The sequence below is a fragment of the Parus major genome, chromosome 28, assembly GCF_001522545.3.
Source record: "Parus major isolate Abel chromosome 28, Parus_major1.1, whole genome shotgun sequence".
NCBI lineage: Eukaryota > Metazoa > Chordata > Aves > Passeriformes > Paridae > Parus > Parus major.
In genome coordinates, this window is record NC_031797.1 from 2,455,982 (window position 1) to 2,478,450 (window position 22,469).

At 41.4% G+C, this 22,469-nt stretch overlaps 1 protein-coding gene across 12 annotated transcripts in view; it reads right to left on the reverse strand.

Moving 5' to 3' along the window:
- The window catches only part of MYO9B (myosin IXB), a 41,774-nt gene that overhangs the window by 11,954 nt on the left and 7,351 nt on the right, over nucleotides 1-22,469 (reverse strand). For 7 of the 12 annotated variants that reach the window (XM_015651819.1, XM_015651818.1, XM_019009131.1 and 4 more), the window contains 22 exons: nucleotides 20,871-21,764; nucleotides 13,694-13,788; nucleotides 12,375-12,437; nucleotides 12,153-12,252; nucleotides 11,915-12,015; nucleotides 11,573-11,702; nucleotides 11,030-11,119; nucleotides 10,672-10,788; nucleotides 10,252-10,386; nucleotides 8,278-8,399; nucleotides 7,567-7,708; nucleotides 7,140-7,335; nucleotides 6,097-6,172; nucleotides 5,619-5,708; nucleotides 4,468-4,578; nucleotides 3,405-3,444; nucleotides 2,853-2,975; nucleotides 2,347-2,427; nucleotides 2,041-2,151; nucleotides 1,414-1,536; nucleotides 771-920; nucleotides 494-660 (listed from right to left, as the gene is read on the reverse strand). In XM_015651819.1, the coding sequence (XP_015507305.1) occupies nucleotides 494-660; nucleotides 771-920; nucleotides 1,414-1,536; nucleotides 2,041-2,151; nucleotides 2,347-2,427; nucleotides 2,853-2,975; nucleotides 3,405-3,444; nucleotides 4,468-4,578; nucleotides 5,619-5,708; nucleotides 6,097-6,172; nucleotides 7,140-7,335; nucleotides 7,567-7,708; nucleotides 8,278-8,399; nucleotides 10,252-10,386; nucleotides 10,672-10,788; nucleotides 11,030-11,119; nucleotides 11,573-11,702; nucleotides 11,915-12,015; nucleotides 12,153-12,252; nucleotides 12,375-12,437; nucleotides 13,694-13,788; nucleotides 20,871-21,707 (3,200 nt within the window). In that variant the 5' untranslated portion in view covers nucleotides 21,708-21,764. The remainder of the gene's footprint in view (nucleotides 1-493; nucleotides 661-770; nucleotides 921-1,413; nucleotides 1,537-2,040; nucleotides 2,152-2,346; nucleotides 2,428-2,852; nucleotides 2,976-3,404; nucleotides 3,445-4,467; nucleotides 4,579-5,618; nucleotides 5,709-6,096; nucleotides 6,173-7,139; nucleotides 7,336-7,566; nucleotides 7,709-8,277; nucleotides 8,400-10,251; nucleotides 10,387-10,671; nucleotides 10,789-11,029; nucleotides 11,120-11,572; nucleotides 11,703-11,914; nucleotides 12,016-12,152; nucleotides 12,253-12,374; nucleotides 12,438-13,693; nucleotides 13,789-20,870; nucleotides 21,765-22,469) is intronic. The other 5 variants (XM_015651822.1, XM_015651820.1, XM_015651829.1 and 2 more) reach the window with 3 other exon arrangements.

Here is a 22,469-nt window from a genome sequence, read left to right on the forward strand (position 1 = left end):
AAGTGCTTAAATGCAGCCCAAATAGTGATACAGACCCAAATTACACCTCCAGTCCCAGGGGGACTGCAGGGAGGTGTCTGCTTGTCAGGACTGGCAGCACCACTACAGCTCAGCTGAATAAAGCTCAAGTCCTGAGCACTTAAACAGTGTCCACACTCCACTGACCACTTGATACTGACTGAAATATCACATGGAGTAACTACCTTAAAGTTCATATAATCCCAGAATGGTTTGAGTTGGGAGGGACCTTAAAGATCATCTCATTCCCATCCCCCTGCCATGGGCAGTGACACCTTCCACTATCCCAGGGTGTTCCCAGCTCCACTCAACCTGGCCTTGGACATTTCCAGGGGTCCAGGGGCAGCCACAACTTCCTTGGGCAACAATTTACCAAGCAGTTTACTAAGTCACCCCAACACACAAACTGAGCTTAGCAGGTGAAGCCAGGTGATTGAATGGATGTTCTCATGCCACGTTGCTCCTTCCCCTTTACCTCTTACGCTGCAGGTGCCCCCTGAGCAGGGCCTGCAGGAGACAAACTCTCCTCCTGAGCTGCAGGAAGCGTTTCCGCTGCCGGTGCCGCCTCCAGGCCGCCTGGATCTCGATGGCAGCGTTGTTCCTCTGCAGAGCCATCCTGACACAGCGGGAGCGCCAGCACGCCTGCAAAGGGAGGTTTCCAAAGTCAGGAGGGACACTTCAAGGTGGGGAGTGTTACATGACAGAGTTTGTTTGTTTGTTAGGAAAATAAGGTCAGCAATTCTCGAAGATACCTGTAGAACAACGGCTGCCTGCCGCATCCTGAGAAAGCGTCTCCTTTCCAAAACCATCCTGAGCCAGCTCTGAAGGAGGATGATTTTCCTGATCACTTCTTTGTGTAGTGTATCCTGTAGTATCTGCCTTTCAGCCTCTTTCATAAAAACCTGTTCAGTTAGAGAAAAGTTCATCAAGAAGCAGTTAACAGGAGCCTTTCAGCCCCCACTGGAGCGATAACAGATGAGGTAAGGGTTTGGTACCGCTGCACCAAACCTTGACAACTTGCTCAAAGTTGACAGCTTGCCCAAAAAATAAAAGTCCTTTTAAATTTCATAGTTTGGACTCTAAAACTTACACCTGTTCTTACAGCCTTCAAATCACAGGACACTCCTAAAATGCAAACATTGACCTGTTTGACAAATGCCAATAGCAACGATTTCCCAAACAGTATCATATGACATGGATTTGTACTGTAGTCAAGAAACCAGGCTGGCATCAAAACCCAGGGGTCAAGTATAACCTCTGTGTCACCACTTGCAAGAGTTAAAATAGCCAATTTAGGTATAAAAAGCAAAGAAGAGTAACACTTGTAAACTAACTGCACTGAATTTTGCAGTGTACAGCAGAGCTTCTTACTGCCTTACAGAAAGTTTCACAGACCTTGGTCTTCCCTATTTGATAGTAGTTTTCATTCAGTTTGAGTTTATTCAAATAAGCACAAATGTCTTCCTTGGAGGCTTTGGCATTTTTGGGTAGTAACACCTGAAACTGGTCAATGAATTCCTGTAAAAAGCAGAGACAGCAAGAGACCAAAGTTAGAAGAAAACTACCAAGTTTAGAGTTTTAGCTCCAAAATAGAAATCTATTTAAGACACTTAAGCTACAGAGATCTGAAAATACCTCTCACTCCAAACTGAGTTATTTTTCCACATAAAATGCAGGCTACAGTCAGCCTTGTGTTAACAGGAAAGATCACCTGGATGTGATCTCTAAACCCCCACGGAGTGTTTTACAGAAAACTAAAATTCCCACATGGAGACAGCACTGTGCAGCACTGACTGACTGCACTCAGAACGTTTTCCTTCACACAACCAGGAAGAATTTACTGACACATAACTCACAACAGTTTAACTACAACTTTTTACCATGGAGGCTCTCAAAACTCCAGTGCATTTTTACACCTCATCCCAAGGGTCATGAGCCTCATATGAAGAGACACACAAAGACATGTTTTCTGAAGAGAGCAGATATTCCTGAAAGCCCAACCACTTCCAGTTCCCACCCTACCTGGAATGTGTATTTGGCACTGTAGCCAGACCTCCTGATCCGCACAGTTTCCAGCATGCCCGTGTACCGTAACTGCTGCAGCACCAAGCTCTCATCAAAGAGCATCTCCTTCTGTAAAAGATCAGCAGAAAACGGCCACTGAGAGCCTGAGGAGCCCAGCTGCTGTTGTAGGGACAGCAGATTTCTTTCCACACCTTGGTTACCTTTCACCTGCACACAGAGTGACAGTGAACAAGCTGAAATAAAGGGATTGCAAGGCTCGTGCCCTGGATCTCAGCAGGCAGCTCAGCTCTGAGGCAGCCTCACCTTCTCTGCATTGGAGCGGATGCAGCGGATGAAGAATGGCTCAGCCCTGCTCAGTGTCTCCAGCAACTTGTTGAGTGAAGTCTGAAATGAAACAGCCACAAAGTTTTTCTTCAGGTATTAGTATTTTGAGTGGTGTTTGACAGCAGGACAGCTTCTGCCTCAGGAGTTGGGTTGTTTCAGGTCTGATGGCTACACAAAATCCAAACAGATTCTCCCATATCGCTCAGCACATCCCTGTATTTGGTATTTGCTTTTAGTTTTTCTCAAAAGAATTTAAAGCAGGGTTTGAATATGTTCTCACAGTGGCACTAGATCTGTATACAATGATGATCAGTACAGAGAACTGACACATGTCATGGCATAAATGGCATCTCAAAATGTACTCTGACTTTAATTAAGTAAAAACCCCACTTCAAAAAACCCCCAAGAATAAAACCCACTTTGCTTTCCAAGCAAGACCAGCCTAGATCAGGCCAGGAGGGCCTGTGCCCTGAGGTGTCACCTACCTGGAACTGGGCACTTATGCTGGGGGGTTTCTTCTTCTTGTGCAAGTGCAAAAGGGACTTTGTAGTCCGGTCGTGCAGGGTCATGCTCATGATGAGCTTCAGAGATTTGGAATCCAGCAAGTTCTAGGAGAAAGTTTGTATAATCAACAAAATGCAAGTCTTTCAACTAAAAGGGAAATATTTGTCTGAAAAGAGTCAGAATGAAACCAGCTACCCAGAGTTCCACATTCAATGGCATGCTACATTTCATGATTATTTCTATTTTAGGAAAAAACATTTTTTTAAAAGTGAAGCTGTTTCACTGTCCCATCCCAAGAGTGTAAGGTAAACAAGGGGAATCACAAAATCACTGCATTTGCCTTCCCTGACTTCTCCATATCTGTCTAATTAAACAATTCTTATTAAAATGAACATTCACCTATTTTTTAGCTTAGATAAATAAGACATTTTTCCTACATTATAAAACAGTTCTGAAGTGAGTTCTGTCAATCAAAATGAAATTCACAGTGCAAAAAAGCCCAAACCCAAGAGAAATCTAAATTTTCTGGTTACCTTGGGAATGATCTGCTTTTGCTTGACACCTCTACTTTTCCTGTTAAAATATTAAAGATAATTAAAGAAAAGAAAATACACATGATTTTGATTATTTCAGCAAGCCTTAAGTTGGTGCAATTTATGAGGTAAGGTGAAGGACAGAAGAAAATGAGCACAAGGGTGTGTTCATGCATGCCTCACAAGTGATCAATGCAAGAAATGCAAACTGCTCTGCAACAAGAACAATTTTCTTTTTTCTCAAATAAACTCTGTAGGTATTGGAAGCTTTCAAAAGTGAAACATTACCTCTGAAGCTAAAGCTATTCAAAACTGCACTGTTGTACAGACTACTGGAGCATGAGCATCTTTAGCAAGGGTATGGTCATTAAACTCATTATAAGGCACTATCAAATAAATATACTTGATTCAGAAGTTACAGCTGCTGGCACCAGAACCTCTGTGAAAGCACCCAACTGCTCCCAGAAGGACAATGCATGTCCCAGCAGCAGGAACTCTGGAATGTCTGAGCAGGACACACTTCAGGCACAGCTCTCATCCACACACAGAAGGTGAAGAAGTGGAACTCTCAGAAAGAAGGCTGCAGTTCACATCCTGCTGGTTCTAAGCATGTTAACTGTGATATAGGGCAGGTTCCTGCTCTGAGCCACCCAATTTACATTTACTTATAATACAGCAGAGCACAGATTCATTTCCTTACACATGCACAGAACTGCAGCTGTAAGGACTCTAAACCCAGGAATATATCCAGCAGCACCCTGAATTTCAGGAAACATTTGTCACACCTTGTGGGAGATCTCACTGTTGAATATTTTGCAACAACAAGCTCAAACTACATACTTGGGTTTTTTAAAGCAAGTTCACATGAGAAGTAGGTTTAACTTTCAGCTAAGACAATGAAGCAACAAAGTGTTCTCTACAGCCTATTTGCAGAAGGGATGTTTTATTTTTAATTGTCTTTAGTGTTTTTCAAAAGACAAATTTGGGACAAGCATCATTTCTAGGGACTGGAGTAACTGCTTGGTTCTTGTTGCATTTTCAAAGCAATACCCAGAGCACTCACAGGAGGTGGGAGCGGTGTTGAAGCTGACTGAGGGACCGAAGCAGCTCACAGGGATCATCACCCTGCCAGGGCAGTCCTTTAATACTGGCGATGATTTGTTCATGCATGTCTCTAAAATGATCCACAGCAAAACACAGGTGGCAAACAGAGATACACAGCCATGAGAGAGGGGGGAAAAAAGGAATTAAAACCCCAAAAGGTTCCATCACCAAGTGTGCTTCAAAATGTAGCAGGTCAATCCCAGGCTACTTTTTCCTAAACATGAGTGATTTTGATGACAAGTCAGCACTTTCTACTCCATCAGTGCTCTAAAATTTAATTGCCAGGGCTCAACTTGTTCTCTGATTCTACCTTTTAATGTAAATTCTTGAGCCATTAAACCAGAAAATGGAGGGAAATTTAGCAAAATGCACTTAACAGGCAAGGATATTAAGGAAGGACATTAAGCCAAGGAACCCTTTCAGGTAAATATATGCTTCTTTATAAACAACAGTAAACTTTTTAATAGAGAGATTTGACTATTAAAATGAGGCTACTTACACAGACTTACATCAGAAAAGTAAGTTATAAACAAGCTCTTAGAGGGATACTTGAAGAAATTTTAGCTTTCATTTCCATTTCAAACTTATTCATGTTTAGCTTTTCAAAGTAAGCCTGGGATGGTCCTTAATTTGTGGCATGTTCCATTCTTCAAGCATGCACTGTGCTTGTGAAGTGCTGCATCCTAGCATGGAGAACTTACCTTCTTTACTCTCCAGAGAGGCACAAACCAAAAATAACAGAAGTGTAAGAACCACTTCTGACTTTTAGATGCTCTCCCCATTCTGAGCTGCTCACAGAGGCAGCAATATTATTACACAGGGTTGTTACTTCCCTGGGCACCTCTGAACTTTTTTGAATACCAAGATTTAAGATATCCCAAGGAAATAGATCTGGTAAGCTGTGACCAATCCTTTCACCCAAATTGGATATTTAGTTCTTTGTTTCCCCAAGTGACAGAGGCTGTCCAGAATACAGGAATTAGGAAGCAGGATGAAGTCACTACTCTAAGTGCTCCATGGCTTCACTGTCACCCAGAGCACACTGAGAAAGTCACTGTGTCCTGGAAATGTGCCTCCCTGGCCTGGGAGTTCAGGCCTTTTGCTACTTACTTCTTGTTCTCACAAAAAGAAATGATGTCTTGAAAAGCATTTATATCGAAATCCTCAGAACAATCAAATGAGAAATCGAGCACTGAGCAGCTGCAAAAGGAACATGTACAAAGCCTAAATATCCATGGAAAGGCAAATCTCCCTACAGAGGTACAGTTCTGTAAGACTGGCCCTGCCTCTGCCCCCTTCAGTGACCTGGACTGGCTGCAGAGGAGCACACAATGCTAAAACCAACCACAGAGAACTCAAAAACCCAGTGGTAAAAGGAACTGAGGTTGTCCCTGACATGTGGTGGCATTGGGTTTTACATAAAATAAGCTAGAGTGTTGTTTGGATGGTATTAAAAAGGCCAAAGAAAACAAGACAGAAAAAATAAAACTTGCTTTCCTTATGGAAGGATCTAGATGAGATCTGATATATGAAAATCCAACTCAGCAGTTCAGCTTTTCCCTGTAGGGGTTAAGGATGTGTTTCTCACCGATAAACTTTTTCTATTGGCGTATTCGATCTCTGGAGCTCTCCAAGGGGAACTCTGGGTCCTTGACGTATGACTCCTGTTAGGAAATAACCAAAAAATTGCATTTTGATAAAGATATGAGCAGGCAAAAAACCCCAAACAAACCACTGTACTTTGCTGCTCAAACTCCCTTCTACTAGAAAGGAAGCTGCAGCTGCTCAAATTTAGTAGTTAATCCTAAATACTCATTTGATACTTCACAGAGGTCTAAGAAGATCAAAACTAATGATAAGATGAAAATATCAGAACTATCACCCCTCCAGCTTTCACAAACACGCCTTCATGGCTGTCCCAGCCTGCTGGAAATGCTGCACTGACTGGAGGAAGAAAACTGAATGACCTCAGGTAAGAACAGTGCCAACCTCCTCCATGTGTGAATATTAAACCATTTCCATACCCAGTTTGCTTTTAGCACCAAAGATGGTGTCTGGTTGATGAAGTTTTGCCACAAACTCATTCTGCCAGCAGAGCAATTGTAGAGTATTAAGCGTTTTCAGAGCAGTTTTCTGTGCCATACCTTCAGTTTCCCAGCCCTATTTGCAGTTTCCTGTGCCCTACCTGCCATTTCCCAGCCACACCCACACTTTCCAAGCCTTACCTGCAGTTTCCCATGCCCTATCTGTGCCATACATGCACTTCCCCATGCCTTACCTGCACTTTTTGAGCCCTACCTGCAGTTTCCTGAGCCCTACCTGCACTTTCCCGAGCCCTACCTGCACTTTCCCGAGCCCTACCTGCACTTTCCCGAGCCCTACCTGCACTTTCCCGAGCCCTACCTGCACTTTCCCAGCTTTAGCAGCACTTTCCTTTGCCCTACCTGCCATTCCCCATCCCCACCTGCTGCTTTCCGTTCCATCCCTGCTGCTCCCCCATCCCCACCTGCCATTTCCCATTCCATCCCTGCTGTTTCCCAGTCCATCCCTGCTGTTTCCCAGTCCATCCCTGCCGTTTCCCAGTCCGTCCCTGCCGTTCCCCATTCCATCCCTGCCGTTCCCCAGCCTCACCTGCTGTTTTCTGGGCCCTGTCCCGTCCTGCCTGGGCGAACACGGCCATGGAGCGGATGGCCGCGCGCAGCACGGCCCAGCGGAACACGGCCACCGGGTCCATCCCGATCAGCTCCCGCACGAAGGCGCTGTCGCTGCTGCGCAGCAGAGCCACGATGTCTGGTCTCATGTAATCCATGTTTTTCTCCCTGAAATCCTGAAAAACAGGCACATGGAACAGCAAGCTCTTGGGAAAGCTCCCTGTTTCATTTATTCAGGATAACAGTGAGGGTTGCCCTTCAGCCATCACCACCACCCAAAAGCAAACCCAAAGTACGTCTGAGAACCCTTCTGATCCAGCCCATTCCCAGCAAATTTTCTACATCCTGACAATAAACTCCCAGAAAGGCAAGGAATTGTTTTTGTGCCCAGCAGATTTACCACGTACTTTGATCTGGTATTTCACTTTGCCAGCAAAGTGGCGAATAATAAAAGCAGGCTCCATCACTGGGGTTCCAACAAAAAATTTGTTCTCCTCATGCTGCTGTTTGAATTTTGCCAGTAGAGTTTGGTTGGTGGCATGTGGAAAACTGGGAATACAAGACAAAAGAGGTCAGTTATTTCTCAAATACAGTTATGTTTATTAGGGTGACAGAATGAACATCCATTGCTGCTTGTGGAAAGTATTAATTGTTCAAGATCTCTACACCTGCTTTGAATTTTAAAGGTGGGCTCAATTTCTGGACCCAAAACAAGCAGTTCCACACACAGAAGAATATTCTGAGCTTTCAAGTGTACATCAATGTTTCCTCCCACTTCACCAGTCAAATTTAGTTAGCACTACATTAAGTATTTACCACACTTCTTTCATTAATGCTCCAAAGACTCACAGACATGCATTTTACTTTAATTGCAGCTCCATGGTAAGCCACAAACATGGAAGTTCCTAAGTTTGCATAAGCCAAAGTTCAATTTTATCAATGTATATTACCACCATACTGGAATCATTAGAAACAAACTCCAGTGTAAATCATAGTCATAAATAACTCCTTGCTTCCCACAACATTCCTGTTCTTCTTCAAGGGCTGTATTTCTGTTCCCTTTCACAGCCCTTCCCTCCCCCCTGCCACCAATGTTTTTGCAGATGTTTGTTGCTTACTTGCTTTCTTCATCCAGAAGATAGAAGAGGCCAGTTGGCTTCTTGCTGATTAAGTGAATGCAGGCCACATTATCAGTATAGTCAATATTGTGCCAAGTGATGCCTTCACTCTTATATTCCTCCTGTGCAGCTCAAGAAAATTCCCTTATCAGTACAGTGACCCCACCTTTGATATCCTGTGGTCTAAGTGCTTAAAATACAGTCTTGGGGAGCTACAGCAAGTGGAGTTTGTTAGTTCAGGCACCAGAGACAAAAATAAGGAGACTTTATAAACCAGAACAGAAGAACAGGCATAGTGGCACAGATCAAAGGTCCTCAGGCACGTCACTCATCAGGGTCTGTTTGGGGTAAAACTATTTCAGAACCAAAGCTGTGAAAGGAATGTTCTGCTGTGCTCTGCCTTCCCAGCAACAGCAGCCTGTGACCCTGGAGTCAGACATTACATCCACAGCACTCCAGTAAAACTGGGCAGACACAGAGGAGTTCAAATCTATTTTCTCTTCCATAATTTTTGTATTATGGGAAATGAGAATAGTTAAATATCAAGTTCCAGAATTTTCATATTGCATTGTCAGAGAAAATAACAGAAGTTACAAAACAGGCAGTTAAGGCCTACACAAGATCAGAACTTCCCTAAGGAAGCAATGGATATTGCTTAGGCTCAGAACATTTGGAGCTCCCTGACAAGAGAACATGAAGCTCTTCTGCTGAAGTGACAAACCCTCAAATGCTCAACAAGACAAGCTTTCCACTAAGATAGAGAAGCAAAATACCAGATTTTCCTAATTCTTTCTTAAAGCTTTTCTTAATACCCACAGGAAAAAGGTAATGATAAGGTAATAAAGTAAAAAAATGATAAAGTAAAAAAAGAATCACACAGAAAATTAAATAAGTTTTATGTTTAACAAAGGACAAAAGGCACCTCTTATGTTCTAGATGATAATGATGATAAATGCATTATTTTTAAGTAGGTGGAATTCAGTCTGTCCAATACAGTGCACACCGTGTTAACAGAACTGAAATGCCATTTTCCACAGACAAAAAAGCCATTCTTTAAAAAGATATAGAGATCCCCCTGAGGGCCCTCAGGCTGCAAGAGATACAGGAAATGGGTCATTCAAGGATTAAGCTTATTTGGAAAAATGGCATTAGGCAAAAAAAAGAAAAAGAAGACAATGTAACTATTTACTCTGGCCAGCCTGGATAGCCAATTCTGTCCTAAGTTACAAAACAGGGACCTCAACATTACACACAAAATTGGAAAGTTTGGTAATTTTATTTTCTTTAAAAAGCTTGCCTAAAGTTGTTGACAAAGTATCACATACTAGAGAATGACTCCTTTCAGCAGTGACCTGAGAACCACACTTCTGCACAAAGCAGAAAAAAACAAGTCTGGAGCAAACCCCCTCCAAAACCCAGTCCAGGAACAGGATCTGCTGGCTCCTGCAGCACTCAGAGTACTCTGTCAGATGACACCATCTGCAAACAAGTCAATCAACACATGCCAGGATTTCAGAACCACTGCCAGGATCAGAGCTGTATCCCCTAAATGCAGGTGGGTGGGAGAAGCAGCAAAGACTGGTTATTAAATACTTAAAGACTGAAAAAGAAGCTGGTTCCCAACCATTAAAACAAAACCACCTGAATCCAACCCCTCACCTACAGACTTCCAGTAGCAAAGTTCACAATTTTAGCTGACTTCTGTCTGGGATCACCTGAGTGTTATCTTAGTTTTTGCAGTCAAGCAGAAACTTAGTGCCAGCCTGCTGAAGAAAGACCCCACCATCATTAGTACAATAACAAGCAACAGTGAAAGAAGAGATTGAAAAAGTAAAGATGTTCAGAAAACAAAAATATTCAGAAATATTCAAGCAATTGTGCCATGGGGTTTTGTAGAATAGAGGCTAAGTTTGCATAATACATAAACTGTTGATAAAAACAAAAGTTTTCACTACAGTGACTCTTGTTTCTTACCTGCTCCAATTTGAAAATGTGCTGATTGAAATAATACTGAAGTTGCTCATTTGCATAATTTATACAGAACTGCTCAAAACTGTTGGTTTCAAAGTCTTCAAATCCAAAAATATCAAGTACACCAATGGACAGACACTAAAAGAAGATGTGGAAATCTTGTTACCAATCTGTCATACAGTGCCTTAACCCCCAAGAGATAAAAAGTCCAGAAACCACTGCAGTCTGTGCTGAAAGATTTTAAATATTTAATAGGTCTGTCTAGTGTGAAAATAGAGATGATTAAATATTACCAGGAGATTTACCATGGGCTTGGGGAGTATCAAAATTTATCCCAGATATCACAACACATCATCTCTAGCATCAACTGTTGGGTCCAAACACACATCTGCCTCCAAAGACTTGGTTTAGTGAGAGACTTACTGTAACAGATTCCTCCATGTCCTTCTTGTTAAGGAGTGCATGATTGATTCTCAGAACAATCCAATCAAACAGAGCACTGTACAAGGACTTTGCCATGGAATCACGAGCTGTTATTGCCTGCAGATCAAACAATCTTCAGAACTTTGTTTAAAAAAATAATCATTTCTGTTTCAAACCAGTGTCACTCACGGGTTACAATCCCAGCAGAGAGAAATAAAACCATAATTTGCCTTTAATTCAAACTTCTGACTTTCCAACCATCCCTCACAAAAGGTGAAAGTGTACCATAATAGCTTTTTTTAACCCAGAAAAGCAAGTTTCAGTTATTTAAAATCATTCTACAAGTGCTTTTACTCACCTCATTGAGACTATATGGCAAAATAAGCTTATCATTAGCAGTCACAGTTTTTCTTTTTGTTAGCACTTCTACCAGGATTTCCCGTTTAACCTTCAAAACAAAAGAGAACAAGAGTTGCTGTCACTATCAAGCTCCCCAATGAGTTATTTGACTGCAGCAGTGGACATACAACTTCTTCAGAGAAGCTCTTTGACAACAGCCACATTTATCATCCATCAGCAGCTTTACAAGTCCTACAACTTGTTTAAATTATCCTGTTTACATTCATTCAGATGTTTCCCTGTGGTGGCAAAGAACACACCTACACTGAATCTATTCTTGCTCGTCACTGATTGGTGAGTCAACAAACTCTATTTCCATGCTATAGGTTATGTTCCATCTCTAACCCAAATAATCTCACTAATTCCACGTTTCCCCTCCCACAAGAGAAATTATCTCATGAAGGAGATTTAGATACAGCAATTGGGGTATCTGAATGAAATGCTGAGGTAGAACATGACAAACAGGTATATCACACATGAATGCTAAAGAGAAATACTTTACTTTCAACAGCTGGGAAAGAATGTCCAAAACTTCAGGAGGTCCCACATCCAACCCTTCATCCCGACCTGTGGCTTTCTTCTTGTATGTGACATTGCCCAAATACAGAATAGCTGAAAGTACTGAGAAGATTCTAAGGAAGAAAAATTGAATTATGTCAGAATTTTCCTTAAGAGAGTTCATTATAACAGGTTAGCAGACCTAATTCTGCCTCAAGAATTAGTCTGTAAGCTCTCAAATACTCAGCTCTCCTCATTCCCTACAGAACCACATGTGATCCCAACTGCTCCTTGCAACCCATGAACAGTAACTGCCAGTAACAAAACCTTACAGATTTCCACTTACTGTTTCTTTGTTGCTGAAAGGAAGCCAACCATCTCCATGGCTTGTTTTAATCTCTCAAATTCATGTCGGAGATCTTCCCCATCTTCAATTTTCAAGTTATGCTGCAAAGAGAAATCCAAAAAAGGGCAAAGAGTGAAACCCAAACATCACAAAAAGCCCAGTATAATCAATTCTCCCTTTCACCTTTGACACAACACACAGACAACCCTTAGCAATGCATTGGTAAATCACAGATTACCTGGTTGAGGTAGAAATAATCTTCAGGTTGCTTGAGGTGAAATTCTTTACGCTCTTCCTCACTGACTCCAAGAAGCAAATAATAAAAGACATGGTAGTTCCTGGAAAGCCAATACATTTCTCTCATGAAAACATAGTGGATTTTCTTTTATTCTATATAATTCATGCTCTTAAACTGCTGCACTGATTTGAATTCTCTTGGAAAACTGTATTTCTCTCTTACCTTTCATCTTTTTCTTGAGAAACCAGACGAGATTTTTCAAGCAGGTATTTTTCAACCACAGCCCTAAGGAGCCACAGAAAATGAAATAAGCATGAGGGCAAAAAGAAAAGACCTCAGAAAACATCAGACAGCAAGTGCCAAGAGAGTTCAGATAATGAGATCTGCATTAAATGTGCAAGAGAAGAGCTTAGACACTACCTTAAATCTAAACCAAGAATTTCAGGAGGCCCTATATTGTGACTGGAGCAAAGAAATACCCAAGGAACATCACTCTGCAGTGCTGGGGTTTAGTGCAGGTAACAGGCAGACCAAGCAAGGAAAGTGCTGATGAAAATTGCCACCAGAAACAAGACCCACAGAGTGGTAACAATGTGTTATCCTGGAAGATAAACACTCAGCTGACAAGGGATACCAAGGCAAGACCCCAGAAATATCCCAGATATCTGCCTGATTCTCATCCCAACAATTCTGCTGGGTTTTTATGTCAGTGAAGACATCAACCCAGAATGGAAGCCAGCCAGCAAACCCCCTACAGGGTGAGAAAGTAACCTAAACAATAATTCCAAGTCTTTGACAAGGGGTACAATCATTGAGGACAAAGTTTGAGCACCTTTTTTCAGGCTGAAGACAAAACAACTATATTCAAATTGTACCAATTTCCTGAGCTAGTGTGACTGGGACTGAAAACGTGTTAAATTCATTCAGAATAACACTCAAGGCACATGTGGCACCGAGTTCCCAGTCACTCACGTTATTGCAAATGAGAAGAAATCCAAAGAAAAGAAACACTGGAGCATAAAGGTCAGGGATTGCTCATGACACTCCACACAGTCTCTCAGAACCAGAAAATGTAGGCATGAAATAGCTCATGTTTTAAGACCTTCAGATATAAATATACACATTTGATTAAGTAATTTTATGGATTTCTTTATCTCTCTAACTGATGTTTAAATTGTTTCTTTAAAATGGCTTCCTCAAATATATTTTTCACTTCTCTCCACTCCTCTTAAAAATTCAGATGTTGGTTTTAGATGCAAAATGGAGGGGGCAGGGGGTGTTATGCAAAAGCTTTCATTTAGCATGAAGGTAAAGATACAGCAGCAGATTCTTAACCTAAGCCAGCTGTACAGCAAAATCAGAATATTGTGCATGACCTGACAATTCCACAAAGCTCAGTTTACAGAATTTTGAACTCCTCAGCACCAAGCTATTCTCATATGAGCAGAGCTTCAACAAGGCAGCATTTCATGTACAACAGAGGCTTCCCAGTCCCTAAAAGCACCAAGATCACCCCCAGAATCAGCTCACCCTGTACTTACCCCCGGACAATACCATTCTCTAAATAGTTGACTTGAATGAACTTCCCAAAACGACTGGAGTTATTGTTATGTGCTGTTTTTGCATTTCCAAATGCCTGCAATAAAGCAAAATGAGTTAATTTTCAATCAAACTAACTACGTCAACACACAGCTTCCCAAGCTCTTCTGTTCATTGTTCAGATTCCTGTTGGCTTCCAGAATAAATCAGAATACTGGGGGAACTGCAGCACACAAACACCAAAAAGGCAGTCTAGGAAACCCTCATGTTCCTCACAGAATTATATGCATTTATTATTTCACTCCTGCAGTAATATTTGTGGGATAGGGAAGGGAATAACACTGTTAGATATTTCCAGGAGCACAGGACAGGTAACCACAGGTAGAGAGTGCAAAACAGCCTCATTCAGTAACAATTAGGACCTCAGAGAAGACATTCAGCAAAGTGAAGACAGACCAACCACCATGAAATCAACTCTTCCATACAAAAGTCACAAACCACATCCTATTCTTCCATTAATTGCTACCACTGAATAAAATTCATGTTAAGCACAACTTTACTTTAAGAGAGACAGAACATTAATATCTTATTTATAAAGTTAGCCCAGGAATTTTCAGAGTTGTGTATTCAAAATAACAGGAAAAGGACAAGCAGAAAAGTTTTGGTTTACAGAACAGCTCATTGGGCAGCTACTCTGCTATACAACACTGAAAAATGGAGTTTTATGATGAGGTGTTAGGAAAGGAAAAATACATATGGCACAAACCCTGTGCATCTCTAATTCTTCTATCAGATCATGAATCCTCTGACAGCTGCTAATACACAAAATAACACAAAATCCTCTGAATGAGCCACACTTAGGAACTACAAAGGCAACTTTTTACATGTAAAAGTCCAGTACCATTAGTTATTGGGAATGTCTTTATCAACTCTTAACTATGTGTTCCAAGGGCAAGAGAAACTTGTCACCCCTTCTACCACACAGCATCTAAAGAAGGAAACCTCAGCAAAATGCAATTACTTGCAAAAACACCCCACTTGAGACAGACTATCCCAGCATCTCCTGCCACAGATATATCCTCTTAAAGCTCCAAGCAATGAAGTTCTCCATTAGGAAATCCTCCTCCCTAATACAGAACCCTTGTGAGATGATTTGTGAAATGATTGCACAGAGCTGTGTGCAATCCTGCACACATCCAGTTAGGCGGTATTTCCATGGGAAACACTGTCATTATCATTATCTGTATGGTGAAAGTCTTCCCTTCTCTTCTGGTTTTGGTTTTTTCAAAGTACCTTAAGGGCTTCAGCAGTGCTGCAGTGGAACTTCTGGGCCGCTAATTCCAGACCAGGTTCTCCAAGCACTCCCACAAGCAGATTTCCACCACTATCTGCATTCAGAGGATCTGAAAAACTTCCTATAGACTGGGACAATGTCCATAATTCCTCAAGGAACTGTTATTCCTGACCTAAAGAAATAAGCTCAAGGAGATTTTTCTGTGCAGAGTAACTGTGCTGCAACTCCAGAAAACTCAACAGGCTTCAGTAGGGAGAGGATTTGTATCCAGAAGTGCCCACAGATGGCTGAAGAGGGAGGATTTGTATCCAGAAGTGCTCACAGATGGCTGAGGCTGAGCTCCAGCTTTGGATTTTCCAAGACCACACCACACATGCTACAATGCCAACAGCACCCCCACACAGATTTCTCAAAGCAAGCATTGCCCAGCCACCAATATCTCTTTTTTTATTTTATTTATCCACCAATGTATCACCCAGATATCCTTTTTTTAGAGCCCATTTTGCATGCATATGCATATTAATAGATGCATAAAATCCAGGTCAGCTCCTTGCAGTTGCCAAACCTGCAGTGAAAGTCCTGTGACATCAGCACAGTGAATTGTCAGTAAATCAAACCCCTCTTCCTCTCCAGGACAGCAGCTCAGCTCCTGCTCTCTGCAAAACATCGTCCAACTTCCCATTCTGGGCTTTGGGAAATCTGCTGCAGTGAACTCTGCCAGACTGCAGAGTAATGGACTTGCAAAATGATCCCAGAAAACACTTTTATAAAGTTTTCCACCTTAAGCCACCAGTGAACTGTCAGTTTACCAGTTATGTCCAAGAATCCAAACCACAGTACAGCCACATCCGCAACATTTTTTTTATTAATAAATATTTTTGGCATTATAGAGTTAAGGAATCCCATAACTCAGGCTTCCTGAAAACTTTTCTTAGTGATTACTCATGTAAGCAATGAATACAGTTTAAAACTAAAGGCTCTTATGATCTCATGTGTCTGGTATTTAGTCAAAGCAAATTCTTAAAAGCTGATCTAATATTAACAGTTTTTAGGAAAGTTTTCATGTATCGGTTTCCTCAGAAGAGCCTTTAACATCTACAGCTTTTTAAAGAACATTCAAGTCAGGTAACATTTTGGGTGGGTATTTTTTTGGTAACATTTAATGACTGTTACCATGTTTTTGAAAATACTTTGAAGAGTACAAAATAAATTTAGAAGATCTGAGGGGACAAGAAAATTTCAGCTAAAGATAATTAATCCTTTACATAAGCAAACCCATTCACTGTTTTCCCTTGTGAGTCTATGTGAAGACAAATAAAATCTAAAAACTAAAACTAAATCACTCCAATGCACAACACCAGCTGTATAAAATAGGGTGAGTCAAAAATAGCAGAGCAATGGCAGCAGGAATCAGAGCTGGGATAACCAATTCTGGGAGGCAGGATTCAACCCATCCTCTTACCTTGGAATGCATGAGGCAGAAACTGGAGCCTGCCACTTAAAACTCTTGCAACAGGGATAGATATAAAAGTATGCAGGAAATCACCAAATTCTCCTTTTATTTGTTAAAAAAAAGCCCAACAAAACCCCAACACCACACACACATGCTCCCAGCATATACCTCAAGAACACAACAAAAATCTCATTTAAGTGTTTCATAAGAATTGCCAAAATCTGAAAAAGCTATTGGGATTTTCATGTAAACCACTCCTCTCCATGGCAGAACCACCACTGCACAGAGACCCAGCTTCAAATGTGCCAAAGGACAGGAGAGCCTCGAATTCCACACCCTGGCAGAGGAAATGACTCCTTCAGAGATGAACTTGGTTTAACAGTGGTCCTTACAACCATGCTGTGAAATATCCACTCACCAACAGGAAATTGCAGCCTTCAGGGTAATTCTGCATCTCCTCCTGCTGGGGGATGTCCTGGGAACTCCAAGCAATCCCCATGGCAGGACTGAATGAAGAACAAAATTATTTTTTCCCCAAAAGTTGTGTGCAGCAGGGATAAGCAGGCAACATCACATTTCTACCAGAAAAACCAGTGCCATGCAAGCAAATAGAAAAAGGAAGCTCCATTTCTCCTTTGATCACAATTTTTAAGCAAACCCATGCAGATAATGGCCTCAAAACAAGCACTTTCCCTGGAATAGAACAGGCTACACACATGAGGTGCATGAGCAGGCTTTGATGGCAAATAGAAATGAAAACCAGAGCTGAAGCTCCACTGAGCTTCAGCCCATCTCATCCCAAAGCCACGAGCACAGTGGGCTCGGCACGAGGGAAACAGAGCTGACAGCAAATTGCTCTGCTCTTCTCCACAGAATTGCAAAGCACAAAACTTGATATAATTATATTTTAAGAGTTTTTAAATATGGTGAGTTCTAGAAAATCTGATCCCCCTCCTGACTGTGCTGTCAGTAATAATTCTTCTTTAGAAGACCAATTAATAAAAGCTTCCTGTTGGAATTTCCATTTTATTTGGCCTTAATTCTTTCCAAAGACTGGTTCAGCATTGCTGAGAAATCAAGAACACATCCAAATGGGAATAAGCAATGATTTTCAAAATAATACATGAAGAATTATGGCACCCCAAGTATCTTCATCTGTCCCAACTCTCCTCACCTCCCATTTCAGAGGGAAATGAACTTTCAGCACACTCCAAAAGTAACAGAAATTCTGTAATAAATAGGGGACACTGAGGGTTACAATTTAACAACAGACAGAAAGCCAAGGGGAGTTCTGCTGCCAGAAAACAAAGCTCTCCCATTCCCTCTCTTCACTCAACACATGCTCCCATCCCCTAACTCAATTTTCTGCCACTTCACTAACTGGCTTGAAGAATAAATTCAGTTTCCAAAATAAATTCAGAGTCTTAGATAGCATGCTGTGCATTTTATACCTGAAACGTGCAGTTAAGCCATTTTTCCTTGATGAAAGGAAAATAGAAATTTATTGGAAACTTCTTCAGTGTGTATGGAAAGGTTTAATTGTCCTGTTTGAGACTATAAAATAAACAAAGGTTTGATTCATTATTCTCTATTTGACCCAAACAGTTCCCCAAGGTTTGATTCACTATTCAAAATTTGACTTAAATAGTTCCCATGTGTAAATTCCTTCTTAGGATTTCAATCATAAGTAACTTGAACTTAGTCAATACAAGAAGGCAAAGCTTCAAGTCCAGAAACTGTATTTTAATTACTAAATTTAGAAAAGGTTAAAAAAGTCAGGAGTATCTTAAAAAAGAACTTATATTTATCTTCCCACCAGTTTTAAAGAAACTGCTCTTCACTAGAGATGATCTCCCTTCGCCTGGAGATACAATTAAAACAAAAAAGAAAACAACAAACCACAATCTGAGAGCAATTGTGCTCTCAGATATTTCCTTCATATACAGGAAAGGCAACTGAATGTCCATGAACTGCTAAAGACCAGCACAAAGCTCAGCTTTAAGCACCACTGTCCATGAAAACAGCCTCCCTTCCTGATACTTTTTCTCTGGAAAGCTGCAAGCAGGGCCAAACATAGTCAGAATTATTGCAATTGATCTCTGCAAACGAGCTCCCCTGCAAGGAATATTTTAAACAGCTCAAACGGATGCTGGGACAGAGCAGGAAGCATCTGAGGCTCAGAGCTGCCCCATGACCACTCTCCTCTCACAGCCCATGTGACAGCAGTTGTGATGATCTCATGGTTAATTTTCAGCTACACTGTCTCAGCATCAGGGATTTCATCCCTCAGCTGTTTGACAAGGCAACATCAAGCAACATTTAACATCAAATCTTTCATGGTCCAGCTGTAACTCCATTCTTCAGTCTAGAAATTGTAATCAAGGAGCAAAAACATTAACAATAGTTTATCTGTAAACTATTTAGAGATTTGAACTCGGATTAATCAGCCAACTCAAAAATCAGATTCAGTAAGAAAAGTTTCTGATTCCCTAAGCATGAAAAGATAAAATTATAAATCCACCTCCATACCCCTAATTGTGCTCACCCCTCTGTGCGACAAACAGATGATTTAAACCCTTGAACTTTTACAGGTCAGCCTAAAACCAGCCCCATTTCACTTAGGTAGCAGAAAAATAAGAGATCACTAAAATGAGGAAGTTCTGACCCAGAATGCAACCCACTTCTACATCATGGAAGTTTTTAGTCAAGAATGCATTTTCAACTTTGATGAAGACTCAGAATAAAACTTCAAAGATAAACAGGACCTTCTCAAATAGTCTGGGCACACTGCAAAACCATTTGTGCAAAAAATCCCCAGAAACATCCATTTAAGAAAAATTCCCTCGTAGCACTTTAGTTCCTGTCAGTAAAAACCCAAAATGAGTCACCACATGCCTTTAGAAGTGACCAGCTCTAAGAGGAGCCTGCAGTCAGTTTAACTTCTACAAAGCAATGTAAGCTTTCTGTGCATTCCTCCCCAGGACCAAGAGTTGACTTTTTTTTTTTTTTAAATTATGCTTAGTGACTGAAATTGGGAAACATGGAAACTTCACTGTCAGCTGAATCAATTCTAATGCAACTCTAAAGCAGGATAACTGGATTTCACCTTTTGTGTTTTAAGCCTACCTTTTAGATGCACACTGAATTTACATGGACATCTATCCAATTCTGAAAGACTATATTCTCATTAAAAGTATTACTAAATGCTCAGTGGAAATCTGAAGAAATTGTGGTACTTAAGACAACCAGTCTTAGCACAGAAAAACACAAATATCTCTTTATGAACATGCCCAGATTCACACAACAGCCTGTGACACCAACAAAGTTCAGAATTTTAGTTCTGAGCCCAGGAATACGTGCATTTGTCACTCAGCAGACAAGCAGGCACACAGGACGTTAAAACTCTGTCTGGTTTGACACAGCTGTACCAGGTCTGCAGACAAGGATATGAAACACTTAAATTTATCAAAGGCAGAGAGATCAGCTGATCAAACAGGGCTTTCCACTGCGACCCCTTCCTGTTTTCTGTTTAGAACTGCAAACTTGAACTCCAGCAACCAGCAAGCCTCAATTTTACTTCTTCTTTCAAGCAGCTGAAAGCAACACAAAAAGAACTTGCATATATTCCTCATTTTTTACAGAAGAGCTTTAAAAAAAACTTGAACTTTTTTTATGAAGGTGTTACTACATTTGAAACTAAACCTAAAAATTACAGTGGCGGTGTTCAAGCTCTTTGCTGTTGAAGATTTTGTTATGGGTGAGCATTACATCCATCCAGACTTCAAGAGTTTTCCTTTAAGAGAGTAACAGGGCCCATCAGATCACTTTAAATTTATCCTGACATTACCTAATACAAGGCCAGATGTAGCCCCTCCTCACATGTTTAGTTTTGCTTTCTGTTGGAAATACTGTAATAATTAAAAGCCAAAACAGACTCCTACTTTCTCCCCAACTAAAAATGTTGCTCTCTTCCCACAAACAGCTGTAGAAATAACTCCCTCAAAAAGTGAGTTCAGTAAAATGCTCATACACAAAGGCAGGATTTCACCAAGCAGTTGATGTTTCAGTGGAACAATATGAAAAATTTGCTTACTATTTGATTCAAACGCCATCAAAACTTTCAGATGGAAAACACACATACCCTCTGCCCCAGATTATTGGTGTTTAGTGGTGCAAAGTTAAGCCATATACAAATTACAAGCAGCAGGAAGTCAAGTGAACATAATAAGGAAAACCAATCAGAAGCAGTTGGGTAACACTTCCAAGCACCACTGCACCCCAGTGACATTTAAACCTGCACCGAGTGACAAGCCTAAATGAGTGACATTTTAAGCTTAAACCAAGTAGGTGACTCAAAAGTAGCATTCAACAGCAGTCATTTTAAGTTTTTAAAAAACAATTTACACAGAAGGCAACTTGAGCATGAATTTACCTCCAGAACTGGTCCAGCTCCCAGAATGGTTCTCTCCACACCACTGGCGTACCCTTTCTGGCTCAGCGCCGTGAGGCAGTGAATTAAGAAGTTTGTGCTTTGGGTTTTCCCAGACCCACTTTCACCTGATATAACGATGCACTGATTAACATGTTTTTTAAGCATTGTGTGATAGGCCACATCAGCAATGGCAAAAATATGAGGCTCCAACTTCCCAAGCTGATGGTTCTCATACATCTTGACATACTTGGGGTTATAAATGGGCAGGAACTTGAAGGGGTTAATTGCGATCAGGATACTTCCCGCGTAAGTGTAGATTCTGTGCTTCAGGAAGCGGCACTTGAGATTCTCCAGGAGCGTTGTCTCCGTCAGGTTGGGCAGATTGCAAAGGTCATCAAAGTCCTCCTGGTGCCAGGGCAGAAAACCCCTCTCCACCAAGCGCCGAGCATCCGTCTCCTCAGAGAGCAGCTGCATCTGCACGTACTTGATGGTGCCATCAGTGTTCCTTTCCTGCAGGAGGAAGTAGTACCCATCCTTCTGTGGGTGCTCATCCTGAGCACGGCGAGGCCAAAGCAAAACCCTGTGCACAGGAGAATCGTTGATGTCAAGTACCCATTCTTCTCCACCTGATTCTTTCACCTCCACGAGCACATAATGTTTGGAGACATCCAAGTTTAAGATATTAATCACATCCTTGATGACGTCTGATGACGTGCTGTCCTTGGTTGCTGTCACTTTGCAGCAGGGAGCACTTTCTGTTGAGAGTTGGGGGTAAATATGAAGATTATACGCTGCCTTTGCCTGGCAAACTGCACTGTCAGCATCTTTTAAACTCATTCTGTCCCCAGATGGGCTTCAGTCTTCCACCCCTGCTCAATATGCAGTGCCCATTGTCTGAAAAAGGAAAAATGAAAAACGATTAGGTGTTAAAAAGTGGTCACAACAGGTATTAGGGCAAGGTGTTATTCTCTGCAGGATGAGAATACAGTTATTACATAGTGCATTTGTTCTTTAATAATTTACTATCAATGATATTATTTCTAACAGCCTGTTTAGGATATCCTGTGGAGAGCTGCCACAGGACCCAGCCTCCTTTCACTTTTCCTTCTATTCCCATGCCATCCCTTCCTCCCTGTCATGGCACACAAAAATTCATACAGCCAAAGAAGAACAAACCAGGATCAATGTCCAAACTAAAACTTGAACTGGTCCACATAAACATTTATCCACCCTCCCATAGAAACCCTTCCTTAAAGCTGCACCAGAAGCTTGAGGCAGTTTGGTCACTTTTTAATTCAGCAGTGATGGTTTAGAGTAGCCATGAACTATGGCAGGGGGATCAGTGCACATAGACACAAGGAGGAAAATGGTTCTGACACTGAGACACACTTTTTTTTTCCCTTTGTTTTTCCTAAGCTTTTTCCATGAGAGGAACAGGATAGGTACAGCATCTACCCCACCGAGCTTTCAGGAAGCAGAGCCCCCAGCTGCCTGGAGCAGACACTGCTGTCAGCTCCCTCTAACACATCACAGGGATTTCTTCAACACAGATCATTTACAGAGCCAAGAAACTGCTCTTTCCACTTGAGTGAACCACAT